The 25,934-nt window shown below is 44.4% G+C and overlaps 2 protein-coding genes across 3 annotated transcripts in view; one reads left to right on the top strand and one right to left on the bottom strand.

Moving 5' to 3' along the window:
- cfap68 (cilia and flagella associated protein 68) overlaps window positions 1–13,895 on the top strand; it is a 42,170-nt gene extending 28,275 nt beyond the window's left edge. Inside the window, exon 5 of the mRNA XM_077206503.1 lies at window positions 13,771–13,895. Coding sequence (XP_077062618.1) covers window positions 13,771–13,778 — 8 coding nt within the window. The 3' untranslated portion in view covers window positions 13,779–13,895. The remainder of the gene's footprint in view (window positions 1–13,770) is intronic.
- On the bottom strand, window positions 9,086–24,851 carry LOC143714960 (alpha-crystallin B chain-like). 2 transcript variants are annotated; one of them, XM_077206499.1, is made up of 4 exons: window positions 24,119–24,469; window positions 23,163–23,285; window positions 22,761–22,966; window positions 9,086–9,116 (listed from the first exon to the last, which is right to left on the bottom strand). In XM_077206499.1, exons 1-3 carry the CDS (start codon window positions 24,299–24,301, stop codon window positions 22,763–22,765), a joined length of 510 nt encoding a protein of 169 aa, XP_077062614.1. In that variant the 5' UTR covers window positions 24,302–24,469; the 3' UTR covers window positions 9,086–9,116; window positions 22,761–22,762. The 2 variants fall into 2 exon arrangements, with proteins under 2 accessions (XP_077062614.1, XP_077062613.1); XM_077206498.1 differs by lacking the exon at window positions 9,086–9,116 and having other exon boundaries at window positions 21,749–22,966; window positions 24,119–24,851.
- Between the last annotated feature and the right edge of the window lie 1,083 nt (window positions 24,852–25,934).

Raw genomic sequence — 25,934 nt, 5'->3', positions numbered from 1 at the left:
AATTCAATCATTTTACTTTAGTAGAGGTTTTGGCCCTATTATAGGCATGGGTTTACCAACTATATTTCCCTTATAATAGTTTGGATTGGCCAAGCCTGTGATTTCTCACGTACACTTATCTAAAGTAACATTAAATTAAGACAGAGGTAGAATAGGCGTACCCAAATTTAGTTTGGTCAAGCAGCGCGTTTGCTGCCCTAAATGGAAAAAACTGTCCCTACAAAACAAGTACACTTGAACTAGTACCAAAGTATTAGCCGTCGCTAATCTGCAATAATTCAAAATCCAATTCATGAGAATAAAATTATCAGTTAATCATATCATAGCAACAATTCAGAAATCGAGGAATTTGTAGAAATTATTACCTGGCAACGAAAATTACACACAGTGGTTGTGTGGGTAGTAAGCTACAGATTCCCCGAACCTTTTTGCTTATTTTCCTTATAAACCCTGATAATTCAATTTTCTTACCAAATGGTGGTGTCTGTCATTATAATTAGATTTGGTCCCCCAGTGAGGGGCTCACAACTGTGTGATCAGAATGGAGGATCTGGGGGAGGGAACACCTTTGAGGGACACATTACTTTTCTCATATTTTGTAACTTCTTTTAGCTTTTCATTATGGTTGGAAGAATGAGGCCATTTTACCAGGCACACTGAGACACTTTAAATAATACCAAACATTTATAGTTACTTTTTTGTACACATTTAACATTTCATGGGTTTTCAGTGAGTTTCAGGTTAGGAGGAGAAGGGGGGAGAAGGGGGAGATTGTCAAACGGAGGTGTGAGGTGTGAGTTGCACTGTGTGCTGCGTCTCGGATGTTGCTGTTACATCATTATGCAAGGGAGGGTTCAAATGTTAATTCTCGGGAGATCCTTTTGCTTCCTCGAGGGGTGGCCCAGACTTTCTGGCACCCACCTTACAACATGAAACACAGGATGAATTCTCCTGTACGCAGGAGGAAGTTTGAGTCGGACTGTCACCGGACTAAGGACTTTGGAGACATTTGGGGCCAATGAATTTGGGAGCTAACTTGTTAGAAACGGAGCGGAGCGGAATGTTCTTGGTTGAAAGCCACACTTTTTGACCAGCGACGTATATGGGAGGTCTTTCCCGGTAGCGATCGGCCTTAACCTTGGTGTGCGTCCCCACCTGGAACAGAGTCTCCCGGGCTCTGCTCCATGTGCGGTGACACCTCTGGACAAAGGCGTGAGCGGTGGGGACCGCGACTTCGGATTCCAGGCTAGAAAAAATGGGTGGCTGGTACCTTAAGCTACACTCAAACGGAGATAAATCCGTAGATGACACTGGTAACGAGTTATGTGCGTACTCAACCATTGAAAGTTGTTGGCTCCAGGAGGAAGGATTCTTAGACACCAAACATCGCAACACTCTCTCCAAATCTTGGTTGGCTCTCTCGGTTTGGTCATTGCTTTGGGGATGATAACCCGAAGACAGACTTACAGTCGCTCCCAGCAATCTACAAAACTCCTGCCAAAATTTAGACCACGTCCATCGGAAGGCCATGTAAATGAAAGACATGATCTATGACAGTCAACGCTGTCTCATTGGCAGAGGATAATTTTTGCAAGGGAATGAAATGAGCCACCTTCGAGAACCGGTCCACTACGGTCAAAACGACCGTTTTACCCTGCAAATGAATCAATACACGGTCGCAGAGACCCATCCTTCTTACCAACAAAAAAGAACGCCCCGCTGAAGAAGAGGAAGGGCGAATGAACTCGGATGCTAGAGAATCAGATATTTATTTCTCCATGGCTTCCCTCTCAGGCACTGAAAGTGAGTATAACTTGCCCTTAGGAGACACTCCTGGCATAAGATCTATAGCACAGTCATAGGGACAAAGCGGAGGAAGAGAAGCAGCCCGAGACTTACTGAACACTTCCTTCAGGTCGAGGTACTCCGTGGGCACGCTTGACAAATTCACCGACTCCTCTTGCAAAACAGAACTGGACACGAAGAACAGACAGACACTAAACAAGACGCATAACATTTATTACTCCTGGCGGAAATGGAATTATGACCCCAGTCAACACTGGGATTATGCTGTGTGAGCCAGGGGTGACCGAGGACAACGGGAATGTGGGGGGAATCAAGGAGTAGAAAAGAGAGTTCTTCCGTGTGGTTGCCTGATGTGATGAGTTTCAGTTGATCGGTGGTGAGTGTAATGGTGGGCAGTTTTTGACCGTTAAGTGCGTTGACAGAAATCTTTTTCAAAGTCAAGTCAAGTCCATGAAATTTCCACTCCAGAGTCCAGAAGGGCTTGACAGTGGTGGAATCGGGTTGCCCATTGCAGCCTCACTGGAAGGAGAGTAGAGGAGGTCTTGTGAGTGGAGATACTGCCCAACAATAGCCTCCTGCTTACTGCCGAGCCTGATCTTTTACAGGGCAGGGGTTGAGGAAGTGGCTAGCTCCGCCGCAGTAGAGACATAGTCCCCGGGATCTCCGTTGTAAGGGATATACAGTCAAAGACCCAGAACGAGATATGAAGAATGAAGACCCGGAGTCTGAATTATAAAATATTAAAGAAAAGTTTTACTGAAGATAGTTTGCAGTTTCATCAGCAGAAGTCAGCTTCAAGACACACACAGGAGTTCGTAGGCCACCCCGCTTACAGTTACAAAAATCACAGCAGTTATACCATTTCCAAGGTCTAAGCTACGTCATTGCTTACAGGATGAATGTTTCTCATTGGCTATGAAATAAATAAACAGTAATTTTCCACACATATACAGATAGACTGAAGCATATCTCCATCGATTATGCAGCTGAAGTTAGGCACGTCATGACCTTCCAGGTCGCAGATTTGGGTTGCTGGGCGCCAGCATTTCCAGAACAACAACTCAGTCAGTCAATCTCCAAAATTGCCAGTGGTTCCTTAACCTGTAACCAAGACGACTAACACACACACACCGACACACAGCTTTTCCAAGGTTGGATTTGGCCAGGCTCTAACTATAGGGAGAGTCCTCTCAAAACATCAAGATAATGCGTTTTTTTCTCTCAAGAATAGCTAAACTTTAGTCTAACTGGAAAGTAAGGCTTTAACAAAGAAATGGTGCCTTAAACTATTGGCTTCAATGACCCCTATATGTTTTAACACATTGATGACCATTCTCAAACACAAAACAAGTCCCTATTTCATTTCTGGAAGCTGGGTTAAATAAGCAAGTACTGTTACTGCATTCAGATATCAAATACAGACATTAAAGAATACATGAAAAGAACATTTCAGTAATCACACTGGTAACTTTTATAACAAAGTAAAATCTCTAGAGAAGTCATTCAACTCATTTGATATTTAGAAGGAAAAATTGATTAATACCTTAATTATAATAATTCATTACATATGCATTGAAGCAGCAGTGGATTCCAATCCACCCCATTCACCGTCTCTCTCTCTCTCCTCCCGGGAGAGCCGAGCTCTACCCACCTGCATGGGCTCGTGATCGAAAGCTGGGCTGACCGTATCACCGCCACTGGCTTGGGGAGGTCCGAAGGTTCCAGGAACCAGGGTCATGCGGGTATGCTGCTCCAACCACTGAAGGCGAGCATTCACTTGCAGAGCCAGCTCAACGAGTCCATTAAGATCCTTCGGAAGGTCCAGGGTATAGATCTCCTTCTGGATACGGTTAGCCAGCCCATGCAGGAACATGTCCCACTGCACTTCCTCGTTCCAGTGACACTCTGCGGCAAGGGTGCGAAACTCGATGGAGTAATCGTGACAGATCGGTTATCCTGGCATAGATCAGCGAGTTGACGTGCCGCTTCTCTTCCCACAATCGCCCGATCGAACACCCTTTTCACCTCCTCCAAGAGTGTCTGGAACGAGGAACAGCACGGATGTTGGTTCTCCCACACCGCCGTTCCCCACAGAGCCGCACGCCCTGATAACAGCGAGAGTACGAAAGCCAGCTTGGCTTGTTCAGAGAAAAAAAGTCTGGGGTTGGAGAGCAAAGAACATGGAACATTTGGTCAGGAATGCTCTACAAAATCTTGGCTCACCCGAATAACTCTCTGGAGTAGGTAAACGTGGCTCTAATTGACGACTGGATATAGGAAGAGTGGGGGGGAACCGGCGGCGGGGGTGGCGCAGTGGGAGTCGCTAGGTGTTGAATCTGCTGGGTGAGCTCGGACACCTGCGCTACCAAGGCTTGTACAGTGCAACCAGTCAGTGATAAATTCTCTTCCTGCTGGTCCATCCGAGCGATGTTGCGAGACAGAAATTCAGCCAGCTCTGGTGTTCTCGCTGCATCCATGATGGTCAGATCGTTTTGTTACGATACAGATGACAGAAGATGCAAGTCAGAGAAATGAGGTTTATTGATGATAATACAGGAAGATGGTCAGATGAGTGCAGTAGCAGGCACAGTCTCTGTGGTAGCGCAGGGAGCAGACGGGCAACCCGATCGTCCGAGGAATGATGAGAAATGAATAGTAATCCTCCGGAAGACGGCAGGCAGACAGACAGAAACCAGTGAATAATCCAACGGGAACAGGTAGCACACGACAAAGACCAACACCAACACAGCATGGGGAAACATCCAACAATGATCTGACAAACACAAGACAAAAGACCATTAGCTTAAATAGAGGCTGCTGATCAGAATCAGCTAGCACTGATGATCATCAGTGGCTGATCAGCGACCACGCCCACACACACACACAAACACAGTGCGTGAAAGAGTCAGTGAATTCATGAACCGTGACAAGAACTTGGCACTTGATTTTTGTATCATCATATGGATGCATGACCTTTCAAAGTTTCAAAGTCCGACTTTATTTGGCATTCACTTGCACTTTTCCAAGCAGGAAGGAGAAAATTCTGATATACCAAGTTGAATGGAACGTAGGATAGGTATTATGTTCAGATTGGCTGTGATTGTGTTGTGTCATACAGCATTGTGCAGAGACAAATTACATGTCAGTGGATGCATTGTGAGAGTATTATTATGGTTATGATCATTTTTTTCCCTTCTGACCCTCTCAGCACTGTGTCCCAAGGCCCTGTTGGCCCCTGTCCTATACCACGGTTACTATATTCGTCCCCGCATTAACAAGCAGCTCGAGAGGGGCTTCTCTCAGGTAGACAGTGAAGATGACTGGTTTCGAGTTTTGCTGGACGTGTGCCAGTAAACACCAGATGAGATCAGTGTGCGAACTTTGGACAACCTGTTGGAGGTGACTGGACGTCACGCTCAGCGAATGGACCAGCATGGCTTTGTGAGTCGTGAGTTTACCCGCACATATATCTTGCCACTGGGTGTGGATCCACTGCTGGTGCAAGTGTCTATCTCATATGAAGGGATAATGTGTATCCAGGCACCACGAATAACTGAGGACCTGGGGCCTGTTTCAATAAGGAGGTTCAACCAACTCTGAGTTAAAACTTGAACTCTGAGTTGACTTACCCTGAGATGGGAAACTCTGAGTTTTCGGTTTCAGAACAGCTGAAATGAGTAAGTTCAATCAACTCTAAGTTGATTGACTCTGAGTTAAGCGCGTGCACCACAACTATAAAAAGCCATTATCAATGGAGCGCAGATATTATGAGTCACCATGGTAACAGCGCCACACAAAAAGAGGTCTGCATATTTCTCACCAGCAGTACGCAAACATTTTTTTTTAAGCAACAGGGCAGCAGCGGCGAGCGAGATAGTTAGTTTGGGAGAAAATAGTTGCAATGCGTAAGTTTACATTTTAATTACTGTTATACAGTGTTGGGTGTAATTACCAAGTAATCTAAATACTGTAATTTATACTGTAAAATACTGTAAGGGATTACTCTTAAATCTTCTGTAATATAAAGTAAAATATGATGTCATTGCATTAAATACTGCATAGACTATAGAACAATTCTGTATAAAACAATAGTGGATTTAACATAACATTTTTTAAAGGTATATTTTTACCTCTTTTTGTCGCGCCACACCTCTTTTTGTCGGGCCACAACTCTTTTTGTGTTGGGTTGTTACCATGGTGACTCATAATATCTGCGCTTCATTGATTTTTTTAAAGGTATATTTTTAATGTAACCTTCTCTCTCTACACACTTTAGTCAATTCAAGAATAATTCATGCAATTGTATATTGTTAATTTGAAAGCATTAAAAGTGCAGTTTATTGTCTCTTTTTGTATTGTTCAAGTGGTTGAGGTTGATATGGGATTTATAAAGTAATTAGTAATAAGTAGACCAATACTTTCTGGAGATAGTAATTATTACATTAATCTAATTACACTGTTGAATATGTCATTTGTAGTTAGTAATTAATAACTATTTTAGAGTAACTTACCCAACTGTTATAATATCAGAGGTGAAACTGGAAGAACAGTATGTTATTCAACCTAATTTTAATTTTCATGTAGGTGCAATCCTGCAGGCATTAAAAGAACATGGCAGCAGCTGAAAATGAAATATAAAAACATAATTCAATCAGGTAAGGCTTGAGCATATCATGGATGTAGGCTACCTGACTTTACAAACATTTGACATATTCAATAACTAAATAGCATCCAGTGTCTAGCAGTGCATTAGCATTTTTGACATAGGTCTAATTAACACAATTAAATGTTCATTCTCATTTGACTTCTACTCAGCCAACAGAAAGAAGGAAGAGGCTCGCAAAGATGGAGATGAAGATGCAGAGGAGATGGAGATGCAGAAGAGATGGAGATGCAGAGGAGATGGAGATGGAGATGCAGAGGAGATGGAGATGGAGATGCAGAGGAGATGGAGATGGCCCTGAGCCTGAATGCTGGAAGGCCAATGGCTGAGGGAATTCCTGGAGGGACTTCATCAGAGCCAGTCACTCCCGAAGATTCAAGTGCCTTCATGTAAGAGGTCTACATATGTGTTATTTTTTATATAGGATGTTTTTGATATTTCCATATATTTTACTTTGGGTTGGGTTTTTTGTTGCTCCCAACAGATTCTGATGGTAATATCTGTCTTTTGGAGCCTCCTGTCCCAACAGAACCCCAGACAGTTGGAAGTAGCCTACTCAATACACCAGAAATTATGACAAATAGTATTATAAAATGTGCTCAACCAAATGCTCATCTTCACAGCACGATGGGAATGAAGAAACAGTTTCTGCTGCCACAGAGAGGCCTACAGAGGAAATGTTAATATTATGTGTCTAAACATCAAACAGTCTACACATTCACATTTCTTCACATTATTTATGTGGAGTAGCCTATAGAATCTAAGTTTATATCTAAGTATAAATGGATATTCTTATCTCTCCCCCATCTCCAGAGTGTGGAAGAACAGTAGGAGGAAGGTCCATCAACTTCTGGTGCACAGATGAACACAGTTCAGTGATTTTCAGTGACTGCCACAGTTTAATTCTGTAGAATTTGTTTAGAACTACATGATGTAACTCTAATCTACTGTATTTTCAGTTGCCAGTTAAGAAGTTATATAGACTTCATCTTATTACAAAAATTGGGGGAAAAAACAGCAATGAATAAATGTACCGAAAGAATGAATGAGGTCTTTAAACACCGCTTCCTCTTTAAAAAAGGGGAGGAGACCGAAATAAACTCTGGGTTTACGGAAGTAAACCTGCTCCTGACCAGGTTAGGTTCACAGAGTAAGTTACCATGGTAACTGACTCTGAGTATAAGTTACCTCTCTTTCAGAAACAGGCTTGACTTACCCTGCTTTCTCAGGTTTGACTTACCTCCCATTCTGAAACAGAAAACCCAGAGTTTCCCTCATTTCAGGGTTAACATACTCAGAGTTTTCACTTAACCTCCTTTCTGAAACAGGCCCCTGGAGCCTAAAATCAACCAGCTTAAGATTAAAGTGGACAACAAGGAGAGCAAAAGTTAATGAAGTAGACTGATAGAAGCAGGCCCACATGGAATCCAACACATGGAAAGACGCCATAGAAACGTCTTTGGAGTTGGGAAGCCCAACATTTTGCGTGTTTGTTTATAAAAAAAAAGTGGATATTTTGAGTCATTAGAAGTTCTCTCTGTTTTTTTCTCTCACAGTTTGCATTCCCCAAAATTTCAGCTAAATTAGTGCAGATAAAGTCTGCAGATAGTTCTGAGTCTGTAAATACAATACTGGTGAAAAGTTTGGAATAATTAAAAAATGTTAATGTTTTTGAAAGAAGTCTCTTATGGTCAATAAGGCTGCATTACAGAAGAACATAGGTGGACAAAGTACACAACTGCCTTAAGTAAAAGTGATACTACTAGTCAAATATTACTCTGTTACAAGTAAAAGTTGTAAAGACTGATTTTTACTGAAGTACAGCAGTACTCGTTATTAAAAGTAATTATCAACAGGTAAAAAGTAAATGTCAATGCATTGTTTTATTATTGTTGCATTGTTGTATGTAGTACTTACATAACTCATGCGTCTGAATCTATCCCTGCCTACCTACCCTCATATCAATATCAAATTTACTTCTAGAACACAGTTCCAGTAGTAGGATTTAATGTGAGATTGAATTAGTGCACTCAATAACAATGGTTTCGGACACCCAAATGGCTGTTCCCTCAAATAGTGCCCTGTCACGATTTATGGTTTCACTGACTCTCCCTCGCTATGTGTGTGAGTGTTGTGTGAGTGGGCGCGGCTCATCAGCGCGGCTTATTAGTGTGGCTGATGGGCTGATCAGTGCCAGCTGTTTTGAATGTGGATGTCCTATATACTGTGGGAATCTAGTTTGGGAAGTAGTATGGGAAGTTTGGCAAATTTTGATATGAATTCAACCTCTAACAAACACATAAAAAGAACACGTATGTGCGTTATAGCTCGCTGCCACATCACAAATGGTGAAACTATTATTTTTTTATTTATATTTAAAACATTTTCAGACCTTTTTTTTCAAAAAACTTGAATGGTTGTTATCTTTTGAACTCTTGGCATGAATTAATTACAACGCCGAGGTTCCTGGCTGACCTTGATGGAGTTATGGATGACAAGCCTAACTGAATGAGGAAATTGTGATGAAGTGATGGGTTGGCCGGGACCACATGTAGCTCTGTCTTCGCAAGGTTTAGTTGAAGGTGGTGGTCCTTCATCCACCCATGTCTGTCAGGCAGGCTAAGATGCGAGCAGCTACCGTCAGATCGTCAGGCTGGAATGAGAGGTAGAGTTCTTTTGTCTTTGAAATATGGTTTAAGTGTACAGACAATTATTTATGGTAAACTTAAAATCAAAAATAAAATCAAGAATATGTGATTTGTTAATTCTCTTTAACCTTACAAATTTTCTTACAAAGTTTTCACTGACCAACTTATTTTGTAAATAAACAAATTTAGATTTTGATGGCTGCAGCACACTCCAAAAAGGTTGAGAAAGAGGCAAAACAAAAGTGAAAAGCTTATAGAATTTCCAACTTAAACTCTTTTGAAACAGTCCACAGGTGAATTGGTAATAGCTGAGGATATTGTGATCTCAGTCTTGGGTCATCATGGTTCATCATCACTTGGTACCAAATATCAAGAGAGAATTGTCAAACAATTCAAAAATCACATTTGTAATTGCAAGATTGCAAAGAATTTAGGTCTTTCACCTTCTACATAATATTGTGAAAAGATTAAGGGAATCCAGAGAAATCTCAGTCCATGTGGGGAGAGGCAGGAGACCTCCGATGAATGTGCTAGACCTTTGAGCTCAGAGATGGCATTGCATACGTCATTTTATTCTGTTAAATACAGCCACATGGAAAACCCATTGTCACTTAAAACAGTCTGATGCTGCATCAAGGTGAAGGGATGGATTCTTGAATTCACTGCCGCTTCAATGTATGTCCTTTGAGTGCTTGTTAATCAAGTTATAAATCAATAATTATCCTTCTAAATATCAAATGATTTGAATGACTTATTATTGAAGCTTATGAGATTTATTTATAAAATTACATGTGAGAAAAGCACCCAACACCTGTTAAAACTTATATTCACTCTTCTGACCCTGACAGCCTAGGTCACTTACAGTTTTTTACAATCGCTATGACAATTTTTTCAATACTTTTAACAAATTTCCTAAACTCTTAACACAGTTAGCACTACATCCGTCTGTGTAAGCCCTGTATTTTTTTCTTTTGTTACTGAGAAACAGCAGATTGAATTATCCAAAAAATATATAAATCACAGCTGATTCCCATCTAGGAAACACACTCAGGTGTTTAGGTTCTTTCAGTCGCATGACCATATGGTATAAAGTAAAAGAGGAACTTTTGGGCTGATCTTTTGTGGAAGGGAACAATATAGAGCAACAAAAGAAAGACAGAAAAATGTCTGCACTAGGTAGAGGAAGACGTGTAACAGGACAAGGGAGTTGAAACAATTATACAAAGTTCCCTTTCAAAGAAACACTGAGCGGATCAAAGAACTCCGTCACCAATACGTCCAGGTAAGGTTATGCAATACAATCATTACTGTACTATACATTGTGTGTTTTTCAGTAAACTACTCTATAAACTTGGAGTACATTAGGACATACAGTAGATATACAAAGCATTTACATGCACTGTGTCTGATTACTTTCAGAAAGTAATGGAGTTGGAGGCCAATTAAGCACATGTAATGATCTACGCTGGCATGGAAGAAACATAATTGTCAAAAGGGCCACAGTTACTGTGCCGGGCCAGAGAGGAGCAAACATCTCCATGTGCGCTGCAATCTCCAATGGTGGTGCACTCCTGCATAAACGTGAGATTGGCCCCTACAACACCAACCGCCTTCTCCTGTTTTTAGAAAACCTGCACGAAAGACTTGTGCCAGAGGTAGAAAGGGGACAGGTGAGAGACCACTTGCCAATATACGTGATCACATGGGACAAAGCATTGAAAAAATTGTCATAGGGATTGTAAAAAACTGTAAGTCACTCAGGCCTGTTGCCTACGTAACAATTCTTATAGTAAAATCATTTATTTTACATTCCATCTTGAATCACTACAGAATAATGACAAATATTGTCTGAACCTCTTATTGAGAGAAAGTACATCTTACTGTAAGTATCTTTTTGGGAAAGTTTCATGGTCAGAGCTATAGTGTCACGACACGCACACACGGGGAATAGAGATCCAAAAAGCAGTTTATTTTAAAAGGGTAATCCGTACTCACTACCAGTCCAAGCAAAGGTCAAATTCCGAAAAGGCAATAAAAAAACATAAAAGACAAACACTAGAAATAGGCTCGAAAAGACCACGGAAGTGTGGGGACAATATACAAGGACTCCGTGACAAACACTGAAACAGACAGGGTATATATACACAAGTGCAAACAAGGTGACGAGAAACAGCTGTAATGCAATGAACAATCAGTGACAGACAGGATCATGGGAAGTGTAGTGAGAATGCCAAGGGGGTAATCCATCAGGCGGAAGTTGAAGCTGCCTCCGGGGGCCGCCATTGTAGCTGGCTATGCTGTTAGCATCCCATTGACTCCCATTCATTTTGGCGTCACTTTGACAGCGAATAACTTTACATCTGAGGCGTCCAAAGACTTCATTTGTCCATTATTTATTTCTAAAGAAACACGACAATGTATAAAAGGCTCCATTACTTTGTATCTTACGTTATGGCCCCGTAGAAGCCATTCTTGTAAAAATAGGCTAAAAATTGCGTCATAACCACGCGACTTCATGTCGCACAATAGAGACATTACCGTATAGACAGGAGGAGAAGCTCGCACAGTCTCGCAGGCGTACTGACGTTAAATTTTAAATAAATAAATATTAAGCAAAATGACAAAATAATTAATCAGAATACTTACCAAAAGTTGCTGCAGGTCGCGCTTCACCGTCTCTGTGCACGATTAACGTTGGGTGACTGTCTATGGGTGATTCAGATTTGTCTTGGCACAGCTACTAGAAGATTTACAACTGTCAGTCGGGTTGCTCACGTGACATCTACGTCATCAAGCTCAGTTTTAGCCTGCGCAGAACGCTTGGCTATCAGGAAGTGAGTGCCCATGTTCGGCTTCAACTCTCTCCGTTGAAATCAACGGGGTCGCTGTGTCCATTTCTTTTACTGTCTATGGAGAATGCATAGACACCGTGAAAACTGAGGACCTCTAGTGTTTAACCCAGGGAATAACCAGACACTGTGACATATAGAGCTCGACCAACTCCAACCTTGAAGAAGCTGTGTGTGTGTGCGCGTGTGCGCGTGTGTGTGTGTGTGTGTGTGTTTCCTTTGTGACGTGACGTGTTAGAGTGTAATTGCTGTTGTTTTGAGAATGTAAAAGAGCGGCCTCCGAAGTTCTTTTGAGTGTTGAAGCTGACTTCTGGTTATAAAACTGCAAACTATTCTTCAGTAAAATTGTGTTCAATTGATTGTATCTCTGACTCCTGGTCTTCATTCGTCATTTCAAGGCTTTCCAACACCTTGGGCTACTTTTGACTGGCCATTAGGCTACTTTTGCTGCACAGACCAGGCAATCCTGCTTCCGCATTGTCCATCATTGTAAAAATTCCGTCATAATCTATTATTACCCGTCTGTCACGAAGTCCCCACTGTCACTGTCAAAGGCATTTATTAACCCCTCAGAACCGTGTGGAGCATTTTTATCATGGATGGATGGACTTTGATGGACTTCAAAAAATATATGGACATTCACTGCTATTATAAAGCTTGGAAGAGCCAGGACCTTTTTTAATATAACTCTGATTGTATTCGTCTGAAAGAAGAATGTCATATACACCTAGGATGACTTGAGGGTGAGTAAATCATGGGCTAATTTTCATTTTTGGGTGAACTATCCTTTTAAGCCATTCTTGACCATTAACTTAATAGTCAGCAAGAGTGCACACGCCACCAAGTGGTCAGGATTGAGAATTACAGTGTCAGCTCACAACAGATCACCCTCAGTGCAATCTGTCAAAATGACGGATGGCTTTCGTATTTTTTCGTCACTGCTTAAAAAATCACAGGCTCTTCTTTGTATTGCATTTTACAAAACTTTTTTTATTTGGGTTTGTAGAATAAAAAAAGGACACTTTGATGATCAAGACTTGATTATCCAGATGTTGTGATGTTGATTGCCATTTACATCTTTGCAACAGGTCCATCTGTGGTTCCTCCCCATCAGGTGTGTTGGTTAAACTGGATGCTGCAAAATGTTACTTTTATCCGAATATATGTAAATGTTTTTGTGACAACAGCTTTTTTTTCATAGCAGGCCCGTGTTGATGTTCATGTGTATGACTGTGTGTCAGCTGAACCACAGTATGCCCAGGTGAATAAGAAACGCAAGCAGAATGAAGATGGTTTACACTACGCAGACGTCCAAGTCCTACAGTCTGAAAATGCAATCAGCAGGGGAAAACTGAGACAGACTCCAAACTACCACAACACAGAGTATGCAACAATAGACTTCAAAACAACTAGTGCAAATACGCAGACCTCAGCTGAACCTGCAGATATATTCATCCCACCTGGAGAACTACAGAGACCACATACAAGGTTTTCCTATAAGAAAAATGTCCACTCAAAGCGAGCAATTATGGCGTGAACAAAAAAAAGAGCAAATATTTCTTCTCTTTCATTTTTGTACATTTTATCCTGCTATATTACTATTGTGCAATTGAGCAAGGCATTTAAGTGTGCAATTCATATTCTCTACGTCATGATGGATAAAAGCCTTTACTTTCAAAAGCAAGTGGTTGTTTGCTTAAAATGCCACAAACCAGAACTGAACCCTCCACACACTAAGTGTGTGCCAAACTCCTGCTACAGACTGGACTTCACAGGCCCTCAACATAGAGAACAAAAGGCAGAGATGTATAACAGAGACAAACTGAAGCCTTTGGCGGAGGAATCCTGCTCACAAAATTAAATCGGCTTCAATATCACTGACTTCTGTGAGTGATCCATAGTCAAGTATTGATTTGTTGTATTTTCATGTATTATCATGTTATACATAACCCATGATGATTAATGTTCCATCATTTTGAGGTTAGATTTTTTTTGCTTCTTAATTATATTGCACTTGCTTGTTCACCTCAATTCATCCGGTGAAAAGTCAATAATTTCAACAAGCACCTTTGAGTTTAAAATGAGTTTAAAATTTCAAACATGCTGTATTTTTAGTGGCATATCAAATAACTGCCAGACTGGTAAATTCTCAATATTTGATCATGAGGTTATTGACATTGACCTATAACTGTGGTAACGGTGTAAAAAAGATGACCAGTCATGATAATTTTTGTTTCTTTCTCATATCATTTCCAAAGTCTACCAAGATTATGCTTATCAATGAATCTTCTTTTCTTTTTTTAAAAATATTTGAGTGAATTCTATAAATCTCAAGTGTTTAATTCAGCAATTTGGTGCATATGGCATTTGCTTCCACTGAATTATAGATCAGCTGTACTCTCTATATATCATTATTATCAGGATTGGGGGTTGAAAACCCCAGATTACTCCTAATATTTTGTCATATAGTTTGTTTAAAATAATCATTTCGAAAAAAATAAGTGAAGTCACACTGGTTTTGACCAAAGTCCATGATATTTATTAATTAATATTTCATAATGTTAATAAGTTAATTCAGTGTGTTAGCTGTGATTAATAAGGAATGTGAGCAGTATACAGTACAAAGCCATGTGCAAAGCTCCTTCTCAATTATATCTCCTAATGGGGATAATACAGTAGTTTAGGCATTTGCTTTATTGAGGAGGAGTGATATAAATATGAGGAAAAAAATATGTTCCCTTTCGTTGTCACTCCGAGTTACGTCGGATGACGACGAATGGGGTTTCGCTTAGAAAGCCTATCAACTTCGAGTATTACAAAACGAGCCAATGGCAAAGAAATGCCATGGGTCTGCGGAATTTGCATGGCGTAACTCCGCCCCACCTCGTGGGTATAAAAGGAGGAAGCCGGCAGCAAGCAGATATGTTTTCGCTTCGGAGCCAAGTGTATTCTTCTCTCCACAAGCCATCTCTGAATTGTCAGCTTTACAAACGAGTACCTCGAGTGTTGGTGTGACGGCGATCTACGGCGAGAGCGTGCTTCCTGCTGATCTGTTGCAGTGGTCTGCCAGTCGGTGCGTTTCTCCCCGGGTGCTTCAACACTTGAGTTTTCTCTCACTAAAAGAGCTTACACGTGGCACGTCTTTTTAAAGACGGCTCGCCCGTGCATTTCTGGTTGCAGCGGACTGGTATCGGACTCTGATGGGCACGAGCGCTGTCTAGTGTGTTTGGGCTTTGATCATGCTTGAACAGCGCTCGTGGGTGACTCATGTTCTCGCTGGGAACGTGATCATCGCGTCATATATAGGTCGAGACTCGGTGAACTCGCAAGAGTGAGAGTCCCCTCATCCACCCCCCGATCTTCGGCTGGTGGCCAGGGTGACCTGAGGGTTACGGTCTGGATCTAGGCGCCGACTATGTGTCCGTGTCCCCAGCCCCCCTCTTCAATGACGGTGCCCACTAGTGAACTGCTGATTCCCGCGAGTCTACCCTCTGGTGGCCCGCGTGTGTCAGTTGAAGCTACAGAGGAAGATGCCATGTCTGTTGCAGCATCACTAGGTGGGTTTGAGTCTTCTGGAAGTGAGGGCTCGTCACAGCTGCCACCTTCCGGTGTGCATACGGCTGTGCCTGAGTCTGATCCGGAGATGACGACCATGCTTTCCTGGGACGATGGGTTTTGGGTAAGGCCGCCGACCCTCGTCCACGGCAAACCCCAATACCTCTCTTCCCGGACGTGCATGATGAGATCTCGAAGTCCAAGAAGACCCCCTTGTCTTCTCGGGACCGCTCGCTGATCTCATCCGCCTTTCCTCCCCTCGATGGGGCCGCTGCCCATGGGTACACTGGGGTTCCCCCGGCTGAACGCTCTGTTGCGATGCTATGTGTCCTCAGAGTGCTTCTTCTCGGCGCAATCCTAAGCACCCGCCCGTGGCCTGTAGTTTTTCGTCTACGCTTGTGGCGAGATCCTATAGCGCCACGGGACTGGCAGCCGCCTCACTGCATGCCATGGTCATTCTGCTGGTCCACCTGACCCAGATGCTCATGGACCTGCACGAGGGCGGGACTGACCCAGGGCTCTTCACTGAGCTGCGCGCCGCCACTGACCTTGCTCTCTGAGCGACGAAAGTGGCCGTACGCTCCCTGGGTCAGGTGATGCTCACCAGTCTGTGGCTGAACCTGTCTGATGTGCTGGATGTCGCGCGGACCCGTCTGTCCGACATTCCCATATCCCAGGTCGGCCTCTTCGGCGGTGCGGTTGAGGGCTTGCCCAACAGCTCTCAGCCGCCTATGAGCAGAGTGAGGTTGATTCTGTCCCGACGGCCCCGCCGTCCGCTCAGATCCCTCGTCTGCCCACCGCCGAAGGCGCCCTCCCGCGGCTCCCACCCCGCCCGTTCACGGGCCGGCTCTGGGGGCCGCGGGCGGACGCCACAGCCCTCTCCAGCCCCGCCCCCCGCTACACGCCGGGTTAAGCGGCGCTCGTGAGACGGGCACCTCGGCGATGGAGCAGACTGAGGTTGATTCTGTCCCGACGGCCCCGCCGTCCGCTCAGATCCCTCGGTCTGCCCACTGCCGAGGGCGCCCCCCCGCGGCTCCCACCCCGCCCGTTCACCCGGGTCGGCTCTGGAGGCCGCGGTCGGACGCCACAGTCCTCTCCAGCCCCGCACCCCGCTACACGCCGGGTTAAGCGGCGCTCTTGAGTTGGGCTCCTCAGAGATGGGACTCATTTCTTTCCAGGAGTTGGTAGCAGGACCACTCCTTTCCCCGGGGAGGGCCGGGGAAGAATCCTTATTCTCCAAAGAGCTGATTCTCCCGTCTCTGAGCACAGAGTTCTCGGACGTCACAGAGCGCCGCCCACAAGCCGTGCTCTCCTCGTCCCCCTCTGTCCCAGAGGTGGTTGACATGGCGTGCCGTCCACGGACCGCTTCGCCGCTGTCCCCCTCTGTCGCCAGACCCCTGGCAGAGCAGGCCCCCGCGGGACGACCAGCCTGGTCCTCCCCTGGCCCCCTGTGCCAGGGCGCGGTTGCTAACTGTGCCCCCTCTCCGGGCCGCTATGCCGTCCACATCTGGGCCAGTTACTCCGCTTCGCTGCCCCTCCGGGGGGACGCCTGTGGCTCGCATGATCCCGTTGGTTCAGTTCCTGGGAGCCTGGCTAGAGCTTCCCCGTCTGTCCCACTGGATCGTGCGTACCGTCAGGCTCGGCTATGCGATTCAGTTCGCACGGTCTCCTCCCCGCTTCAGGGGAGTCCGCTCCACTTTGGTTGGTGGCAATGCCCCTATCATGAGAGCAGAGATTGCCACCCTGCTGGCGAAGGGTGCAATCGAGACTGTCCCTCCAGCCGAGTTGAGGTCCGGCTTCTACAGCCCCTACTTCATTGTCCCCAAGAAAACCGGTGGGTTACGGCCAATCCTGGACTTGCGCGTGCTGAACCGCTCCCTTCACCGGATGCCGTTCAAGATGCTCACCGCCAAACGCGTTTTCGAATGCATACGGCCCCAGGATTGGTTTGCAGCGATCGACCTGAAGGACGCCTACTTTCATGTCTCCATTTTTCCTCGACACAGACCGTTCCTCCGGTTTGCTTTCGAGGGGCAGGCATACCAGTACGCGGTTCTCCCTTTCGGGCTAGCCCTGTCTCCTCGCATCTTCACGAAGGTCGTCGAGGCGGCCCTTGTTCCCCTTCGAGAGCAAGGGGTTCGCATCCTGAGTTATATCGACGACTGGCTGATCCTAGCTCACTCTCGAGATCAGGTTTGCGAACACAGGGACCTAGTGCTCCGGCACCTAGCCCGTCTGGGCCTTCGGGTCAACTGGGAGAAGAGCAAACTTTGCCCCGTGCAGAGGATCTCTTTTCTCGGTATGGACATCGACTCGGTCGCCATGTCCGCGCAGCTTACGAGCGAGCGCGCGCAGTCACTGCTGACTTGCCTAAGACAATTCGAGGGCAAGAGTGCGGTTCCACTGAAACTTTTTCAGAGGCTCCTGGGGCATATGGCATCTGCAGCCGCGGTCACGCCGCTCGGATTGCTTCATATGAGACCGCTTCAGCTTTGGCTTCGCGACCGAGTCCCGAGGTGGGCATGGCAACACGGCACGTTCCGAGTACCAGTTACTCCGACCTGCCGTCAGTTCTTCACCCCGTGGTCGAACCTCGATTTTCTCAGGGCCGGTGTCCCCCTGGCACGAGCTTCCCGGCATGTTGTTGTCTCAACAGATGCCTCCACCACGGGCTGGGGCGCCATGTGCAATGGACATGCTGCTGCGGGCTCCTGGACAGGACCCCAGCGGCTGTGGCATGTCAATTGCCTCGAGTTGTTGGCAGTACGCCTTGCCCTGCACCGCTTCCGGGCGTTGCTCAGGGGTCAACACGTACTAGTCCGCTCAGACAATACCGCCACTGTAGCGTACATCAACCATCAAGGTGGTCTACGCTCCCGCCGTATGTCACAACTCGCTCGCCACCTCCTCCTATGGAGTCAGAAGCATCTGAGGTCGCTTCGAGCCATCTTCATTCCCGGAGCGCTGAACTGTGCAGCCGACGAGCTCTCACGGCTTCAGCCCCTCCCTGGAGAATGGCGACTCCATCCCCAGTCGGTTCAGCTGATTTGGGACCAGTTCGGGGACGCGCAGATAGATCTGTTTGCCTCTCACGACTCGACCCATTGCGCCCAGTTCTATTCCCTGACCGAGGGCACGCTCGGCACGGATGCTCTGGCGCACAGCTGGCCGCAGGGCCGCAAGTATGCGTTTCCCCCAGTGAGCCTTCTTGCGCACACTTTGCGCAAGGTCAGGGAGGACGAGGAGCAGGTCATTCTGGTTGCCCCTTACTGGCCCAACCGGACCTGGTTCCCCGAACTAGTACTCCTCGCGACAGCACCTCCCTGGCCGATCCCTCTGAGGAAGAACCTTCTTTCTCAGGGACGGGGCACCCTATGGCACCCTGGTCCCGATCTTTGGAACCTCCACGTGTGGCTCCTGGATGGGACGAGGCAGGTTTGAGTACCCTACCACCAGCGGTGGTGGCTACCATCACTTCCGCTAGAGCGTCGTCCACGAGACACGTCTAGGCGTTGAAGTGGAACCTCTTCGTCAACTGGTGCTCTTCTCACCGAGAAGACCCCCGGAGATGCTCGATCAGTGTTTTGCTTTCCTTCCCTCAACAGGGGCTGGAGCGAAGGCTGTCTCCCTCCACCCTGAAGGTCTATGTTGCCGCCATTGCCGCACATCATGACCTCATCGAAGGTAAGTCGGTAGGGAAGCACGACCTGATCATCAGGTTCCTGAGAGGAGCGAGGAGACTAAATCCTCCTCGTCCTCCTCTCGTTCCCTCTTGGGACCTCTCAGTGGTTCTAACTGCCCTGAAGAGTGCTCCCTTTGAGCCCCTGCAATCAGTCGAGCTTAAGTTCCTGTCTATGAAGACAGCGCTCCTGGTTGCACTGGCCTCCATCAAGAGGGTTGGGGACCTGCACGCATTCTCCGTTGACGAAGCGTGCCTGGAATTTGGGCCGGCTTCCTCTCACGTGATCCTGAGACCCCGGCCTGGATATGTGCCCAAGGTTCCTACCACTCCCTTTCGGGACCAGGTGGTGAACCTGCAAGCGCTGCCCTCGGAGGAGGCAGACCCAGCCTTGGCACTGCTCTGTCCAGTACGCGCTCTCCGCGCCTATGTAGACAGAACGCAGTGTTTCAGGACCTCATACCAGCTCTTTGTCTGTTATGGTGGGAGGCTGAAGGGAAAGGCTCTCTCCAAGCAAAGGTTGTCTCACTGGATAGTGGACACCATTGCTTTGGCTTACCAGCAGCAAGGTCGACCGTGCCCCCTTGGTGTGACTGCCCACTCCACCCGGAGTGTGGCGTCCTCTTGGGCTCTAGCGCATGGCGCCTCGCTAAACAGACATCTGCAGAGCTGCAGGCTGGGCGACACCTAACACATTCGCCAGATTCTATAATCTCCGAGTGGAGCCTGTGTCCTCTCGTGTACTCGCTTCAACCAGCTAGTACCGGACCCGCTCAGGTGTCTTCGCTTGCTCGCCATTCCACTCCACGGACTGGATACGTGCGATACTTTCCTCAGGTGAGCTTCTCCGAAAGCCCTGAGCTCCTCCAGCACTCCTGACGTCGGCGCCAGTGTCTATTGCCTGTGCGTCGGCTAGGTGCCTCCCGTGTGCATGGTCCCTCCTCTGAGCGACCCCCACATGTGTATTTCCACTGTAAGCCTCTCTGAGCGTGTGTCTTTCCCTTGGCAAGCCACCTTGCCACCCCTGGGGTTGAAATATTCCACCTGCGGCTGGACACCCCAGTGTTTTCCATATGCTTCCTTCGGGTCATATGTGTATTCTCTAAGTCCCCCCCCTCCGGGCTGGCATTAATTGCATACTTCCCCTAAGCTTGGGATATGCTTCCCAGTGTACCTTGGTATTCCTGTGTTATATGGAGTCTTTTGTCCAGGCTGACAGGGATCTCGATTTACGCAGGGCACTGGAAGACAGCTGAGAAGGTGGCGTGATTAGACTGGTAACCCCATTCGTCGTCATCCGACGTAACTCGGAGTGACAACGAAAGGGAACGTCTACGGTTACGTATGTAACCCTCGTTCCCTGTGTAGGGAACGGAGACGTTACGTCTGCCTGCCACTTTCCGCTGTACCGCGGGGATCGCCTGAGCTCAGTCTTGGCTCCTCAGCGAAGAAACATATCTGCTTGCTGCCGGCTTCCTCCTTTTATACCCACGAGGTGGGGCGGAGTTACGCCATGCAAATTCCGCAGACCCATGGCATTTCTTTGCCATTGGCTCGTTTTGTAATACTCGAAGTTGATAGGCTTTCTAAGCGAAACCCCATTCGTCGTCATCCGACGTAACGTCTCCGTTCCCTACTCAGGGAACGAGGGTTACATACGTAACCGTAGACGTTTTTCTACATCCTTGTCAGAGCTGCTTATATTAGATTTCCATATCAAAAAATGACTGATATAGTTTGGTATTAGCAGCTTTATCATTGTTGAATAAGTGAACCATGGCTAAGAAACCAAATAGTCTCAATGACTGCAAACAATATAAATTCTTGGCACATATTCACATGCACAAACACCCAGCTTACATCTCATTCTCAAATATTTTTTGGGAAATCAAGAGACATTTGACCTTAGACACAATGCTTTCAAAACCTTGCATTAATAAACGTTATTTCATTCTCAGCGCAGTGGACTATAATTTTTTGCAGTTTTACACCTGTTCTTGGCAACATGTCACAGTGTAATTTCTATTCTTGCTGTTTAACATTATATACCATTGTTTTATCTTTATTTATTTATTTTTATTATAAAGAGGTTTAGAACCCCATTAGAGCCGGGGTTTTAAAGCTCTGCTCCTGCTATTGTCATGAGAAAGTTTAAGGCTACAATACCGGTATGTAATTATTTCTTGTTGAAAATTTAAATAATATATCATCAATCCTTCTTCCAAAAAATCATTTTTTCTGTCTTTTCCCGATTCACTATGTTAAGCCTATTGTTTTAGACCTGCCAAGATGTTTTTTTATGGTAAGCCTATTGTTTTAGACCTGCCAAGATGGTTTTTAATGGTAAGCCTATTGTTTTAGACCTGCCAAAATGGTTTGTGCGGGAAATTGCGTACATTCGCCACTTGCCCATGCGTGTCATATCCGTAAATAGAGAAAAGTTCCTCCGGCTTCTTTGACGTATGTATGGTGTGGGAGTGGCATAGGTTAGTTGTCACTGACCGAGAAAGGTTGACATGGAGCAGCTAAATCTCCAACCTCCGGAGAATCACTCATACATTTTTTAATTTATTTTTTAAAGCAGAACAGAGGAGAGTCTGCTGGCAAAAAGGGAATGCAACAAAGCTCATAAAAGTTACATAATACCTTTAAAATGTGAAGCAATGGGCCATCAACCATTCATAAAGTGCCTCAACACTCACAAATCAGGTCAAAACATTTAAATACAGTCACTTTTCAAGAGATTTTTTCCCCACATCCCCTTGAGGCCCATTCACACCGTACAGACAAACGCAAACAAACAAGTTGGTAGTTGGATTTAGAATTTTATGAAAAATAACTGTCATGTTCACAAACAAACGCTGATTGAACATGTTCAGTCTGGTGAAAACAAACCCCATCAGACGCCAACAAGTTGAACACACTGATCAGACAAAACCCAATAAATGTGTTTGTTGGTGTTTGCCTGTGCGGTGTGAATTGGCCTTTATATGTATACTCTGATCCTAAATCCTTCATTAAATCAAAAATGAACTTCAAACAACAACAAAAATAAAACCATTATGATATCTGGATGTAACAAATAATTTTTAACGTACATTGATTAACAGAATAAATATTTCTTTCACCCTTTTACATAGGACAATGACAGTGTGCGGTGAATCACACATAATGATTTTTTTTTTGTCATCTCAGTTTAACACAGACCTATTATTGCCTGTTTGTCTTTGTTATAAAAAAATTCCAAGGACAAATCCTCCTCCTACTCTCAAATACTTTGTTTTGCAGTCAAGCCTGCAAGATATACAAAAGCGTCTTTGTTTGGTGGCATCAGTAACAGACAATACTTTATTGTAAGTAGCATTCATCATTTTGAGACTGTGTTTACAGTTTTGATGTTGATGGAGTTTCAGCCTAATATCTGTTTGTTTGTTTTTCTCTAGCTGCCTAAGCAAAGACAACATAACCATTTGGCCTGTCAGTAATGTTGGGCTAATAAGTTATTCCCTTATAATTTAGCAGGAGCATATTAGGGCAGGGGAAGACAAGGGATTTAGCAGCTTTAATTCTTCTGAGACCCATCCAGGGCGGGCTTGTCATCACGGGTGATAGGAATGGTGCGCTCTGGGCCGTCCGAGTGCTTGCGTGGGGCTGTCACTATCAGAACACCATCTGAAGACAGGGAAGCAGTGACAGAGGCTGGATCCACACCAGCAGGGACACGGTATTTCCTTATAAATTCTCGGGAGACAAAACCGTGATCGTCCTGAAAGGAGAGCACAACATCATTATGAGCGGGTCATAACAAATGGTCCATCTTTCACTCTGTTTAATGTTTATTTGTGGCACAAGGCCCGTGGTCTTGGTGGTGACATGTGGATTTTAAACAATAAGCCGTCACATGGCACAGGTTTAGGTATTGTGTTGCAGCTCAGTGTTTATGTACTATAGTAAGTTTCTACCTGACGATCCTCATGTTTAGCACGAATTTCAATGAAATCTCCATTGATTTTCACTGACAGCTCCTCTGGTGAAAAGTGTTTGACATCCAGATTAAGTAAGAATCGATCTTTTTCCATTTTCATCTAAGGAAACAATTAAAGACACAAATTTAATAATTTGTCTTGGCTAATCTAATGTTCCCAATTAGTTCAAAAAATAAATTATATTTTTCAGAACATTTCAGACATTTTGTTTTACACAATACAATATTACAGTGTCACCAATGTAAAAATCATAATAATTCTACATAAAGGATCCACTTTCTTTATGCAGAAATTAGCATTTTTCTTGTTGAATTTAGGGTGAAATATGACCTGAAAAATTCTAGTCAGTTTTTGTGAGATTCAACCATATAGTTATAAATAATTAACTAAATAGCCAAATTAAATTTCAATTTTATATTGTTTTGCTTTTAATCGGTAAAATTTAACAGCTATGCTTCAGAATGTGTGCTTTTTTAAAGATACAATGCCAGACTATCATTATCGAAGAGATGTTTAAAATATCCTCGATCATAGTTTAGAAAACAATAGCTATAGCGCAGTTTCTGCTTAAAAAAACCCAGCTACATTTCTAAATAATGCTCCTCTCTGTCTGTATAAAAACAGATATAGACACAGAGAATAACAAATAAGGGGAACTTTATGTCCTAAATTAACACAATAAAAATATTCCATAAATGATTTATTAAACGTACAGCCAGGATAATGTACAGTCAGCCGTTAATGCAAATGTACAATGATACAAGCCTCTCCGTTTTGCGTCAGGGTCCTGGTCACCCAATTTATTTTGTGATAGTGACTTAACAAATTAGACACATTCTTTCAACTACAGTAAATCTAATGTTACAAGCTTGATTAACCACAAAGTTTTAAAAAAGTCACAAAAAAATGGACAGGGAAGGTTTCCAGCTCACCTCAGAAAGGCCACTGTCTACCCAGCTTGGCCAGCGCTGAAAGAAAGGTCGTGGGTAATACAGTGAGGGAATCATGTCGGTCTCAGAGATGGGCTCCCCAAAGTGCTGGTCAAAGACTCTGCTGGATAAGAAGGATGGCCAGAAGGAGCGACGGAACCATGGATGCTGGATGGCGATGTCCATTTTGTGTCTGGACCTTAGCAGCACTCAGAAAACTGCTGGCTCTTATGCCTGCGCACTTAAATAGAGCAACACCGACACCACCAAGCCAGCTGTGGATCTTTCTAGAATAATGATGTAAACTGTTTGCCTGCCTTTGCCTCTTTCACTTCGGCCCTCCCACTGTCCTCTGCTTGGTACCCCGTCCCCTCTTCCAACTATCTCTCACTGTAGTTATCTAAAGAGCTTATCAGATTTCAATTCACTCAAATACCAACTGGATTACAGTGCAAGCCCCCAATAGTTCTGATGGTACCCTGTGTTCAGAGCACTGGAAAATGCACTGTCTGGTCCAGCAAACCTGCCAATATCAAGAGAAGTCTCTGGTTGCTCAGCATTCCACTGGTCTGTTTAATGCCAGCAAAGATTAGGATGCCCAAAAGGTGATGTACCCATGCATATTTAGGTTCTGAGCCCCATTGGAGGTTTAGTCTTTACAGAATCTGACAGTGAATACGGCTGAGATAACTGTGCCAGGCTAAACACCATACAAAGTCAATCCCCATGAACAACTGCTTGCCTGGACAACGTACTGGGACAACGTTACTTGAGCTGGCACACTGATTGGACAATTATTTTGAAGGTGTAAGCAGTTTCAGCTACTGTGCTGTAAATTAATATTCAAGGCAAAGTATTGTGGTTATAAATTTTCTGCCCATTTTGCGGATGTAGTGGCTTTTTTTAGTTCCTTGGACTTACTGTTACTATAAACAGTAGTGTTCAAAAGTTTGGGGTTGGTACGATTTTTAAATATGTTTTGGGGTTTAGAAGTTTTAGAAAGAAGTCTTTCATTCTCACCAAGACTGCATTTATTTGATAAAAAAATACAGTAAAATGGTAATCTTGTGAAATATTATTGCAATTTAAAATAACTGCTGTCACATTCACGTTAGTTTGGACTTGTTATGTTTTGTCATCACCTGCCTTCGTCACTCATTTGTTGTCACTAATCACGTTCAGCTGTGCATTCCTCAGTCACCATCATTAACATCTGTATATATGTTCAGCCCCTGTACTGTTGCCCGAACCTGTCACTCCTGAACCTGTCACTCCTCTACCTGTCTCGCTAGCCCCGACCAGCCTCCCTCTCCCACCACCTCTCCAAACTATTCTAAACACTTTTTTTTTGGTTTCTGCATAGAATTTCTTTACCGTTACCTTTGGCAAATTTAATGCATTCTTGCTGAACAAAAGTATTATTTTATTTCAAAAAAAACTTTTGAATGATAGTGTAACTCTTTAAATCTTTAGTATAATGCAAAATCAATTTTAAAATAAAATATTTCTAAATTATTATTTTTAATTAGAATATTAATCAATTTGGATGTTTCCATTTATATGCATTATGTACAATATAAACTGTAGAATAAAATCAATAAAAAATGTAAGCAGTGTTTTTCATTAGTCCTCTTTTTTACAACTTATGATCAGCTGTTAAACTGTTTGCCTTTGTGAGTCTATCACTATTCACCCTGTGTTTGTGTATATCTATTTGAATATATGTTGGCTATGCAGCTCCACAGAGTTTACTACAAGCTATTTGTAGCAACATTTTTCACCCTCCTGTCTCAAGTACGCAGTCTCTCTTCTCCGTTCC

Source organism: Siphateles boraxobius, unplaced genomic scaffold, assembly GCF_051911475.1.
Source record: "Siphateles boraxobius isolate OS27281-9 unplaced genomic scaffold, OSU_SipBor_1 56, whole genome shotgun sequence".
NCBI lineage: Eukaryota > Metazoa > Chordata > Actinopteri > Cypriniformes > Leuciscidae > Siphateles > Siphateles boraxobius.
Note: the sequence above shows the minus strand (reverse complement) of the source record. Positions and strands in the feature narration are given on the sequence as shown.

Bases quoted from the DNA above. Each gene is read 5' to 3' on its own strand.
- LOC143714960 (XM_077206498.1), bottom strand. From the start codon at position 24,301: ATGGACATCGCCATCCAGCATCCATGGTTCCGTCGCTCCTTCTGGCCA. The intron at 23,286-24,118 runs GTGAGCTGGAAA...TTGTTTCCTTAG, and splicing joins TAGACAGTGGCCTTTCTGAG to ATGAAAATGGAAAAAGATCG. The intron at 22,967-23,162 runs GTAGAAACTTAC...CTCTCCTTTCAG, and splicing joins CTAAACATGAGGATCGTCAG to GACGATCACGGTTTTGTCTC.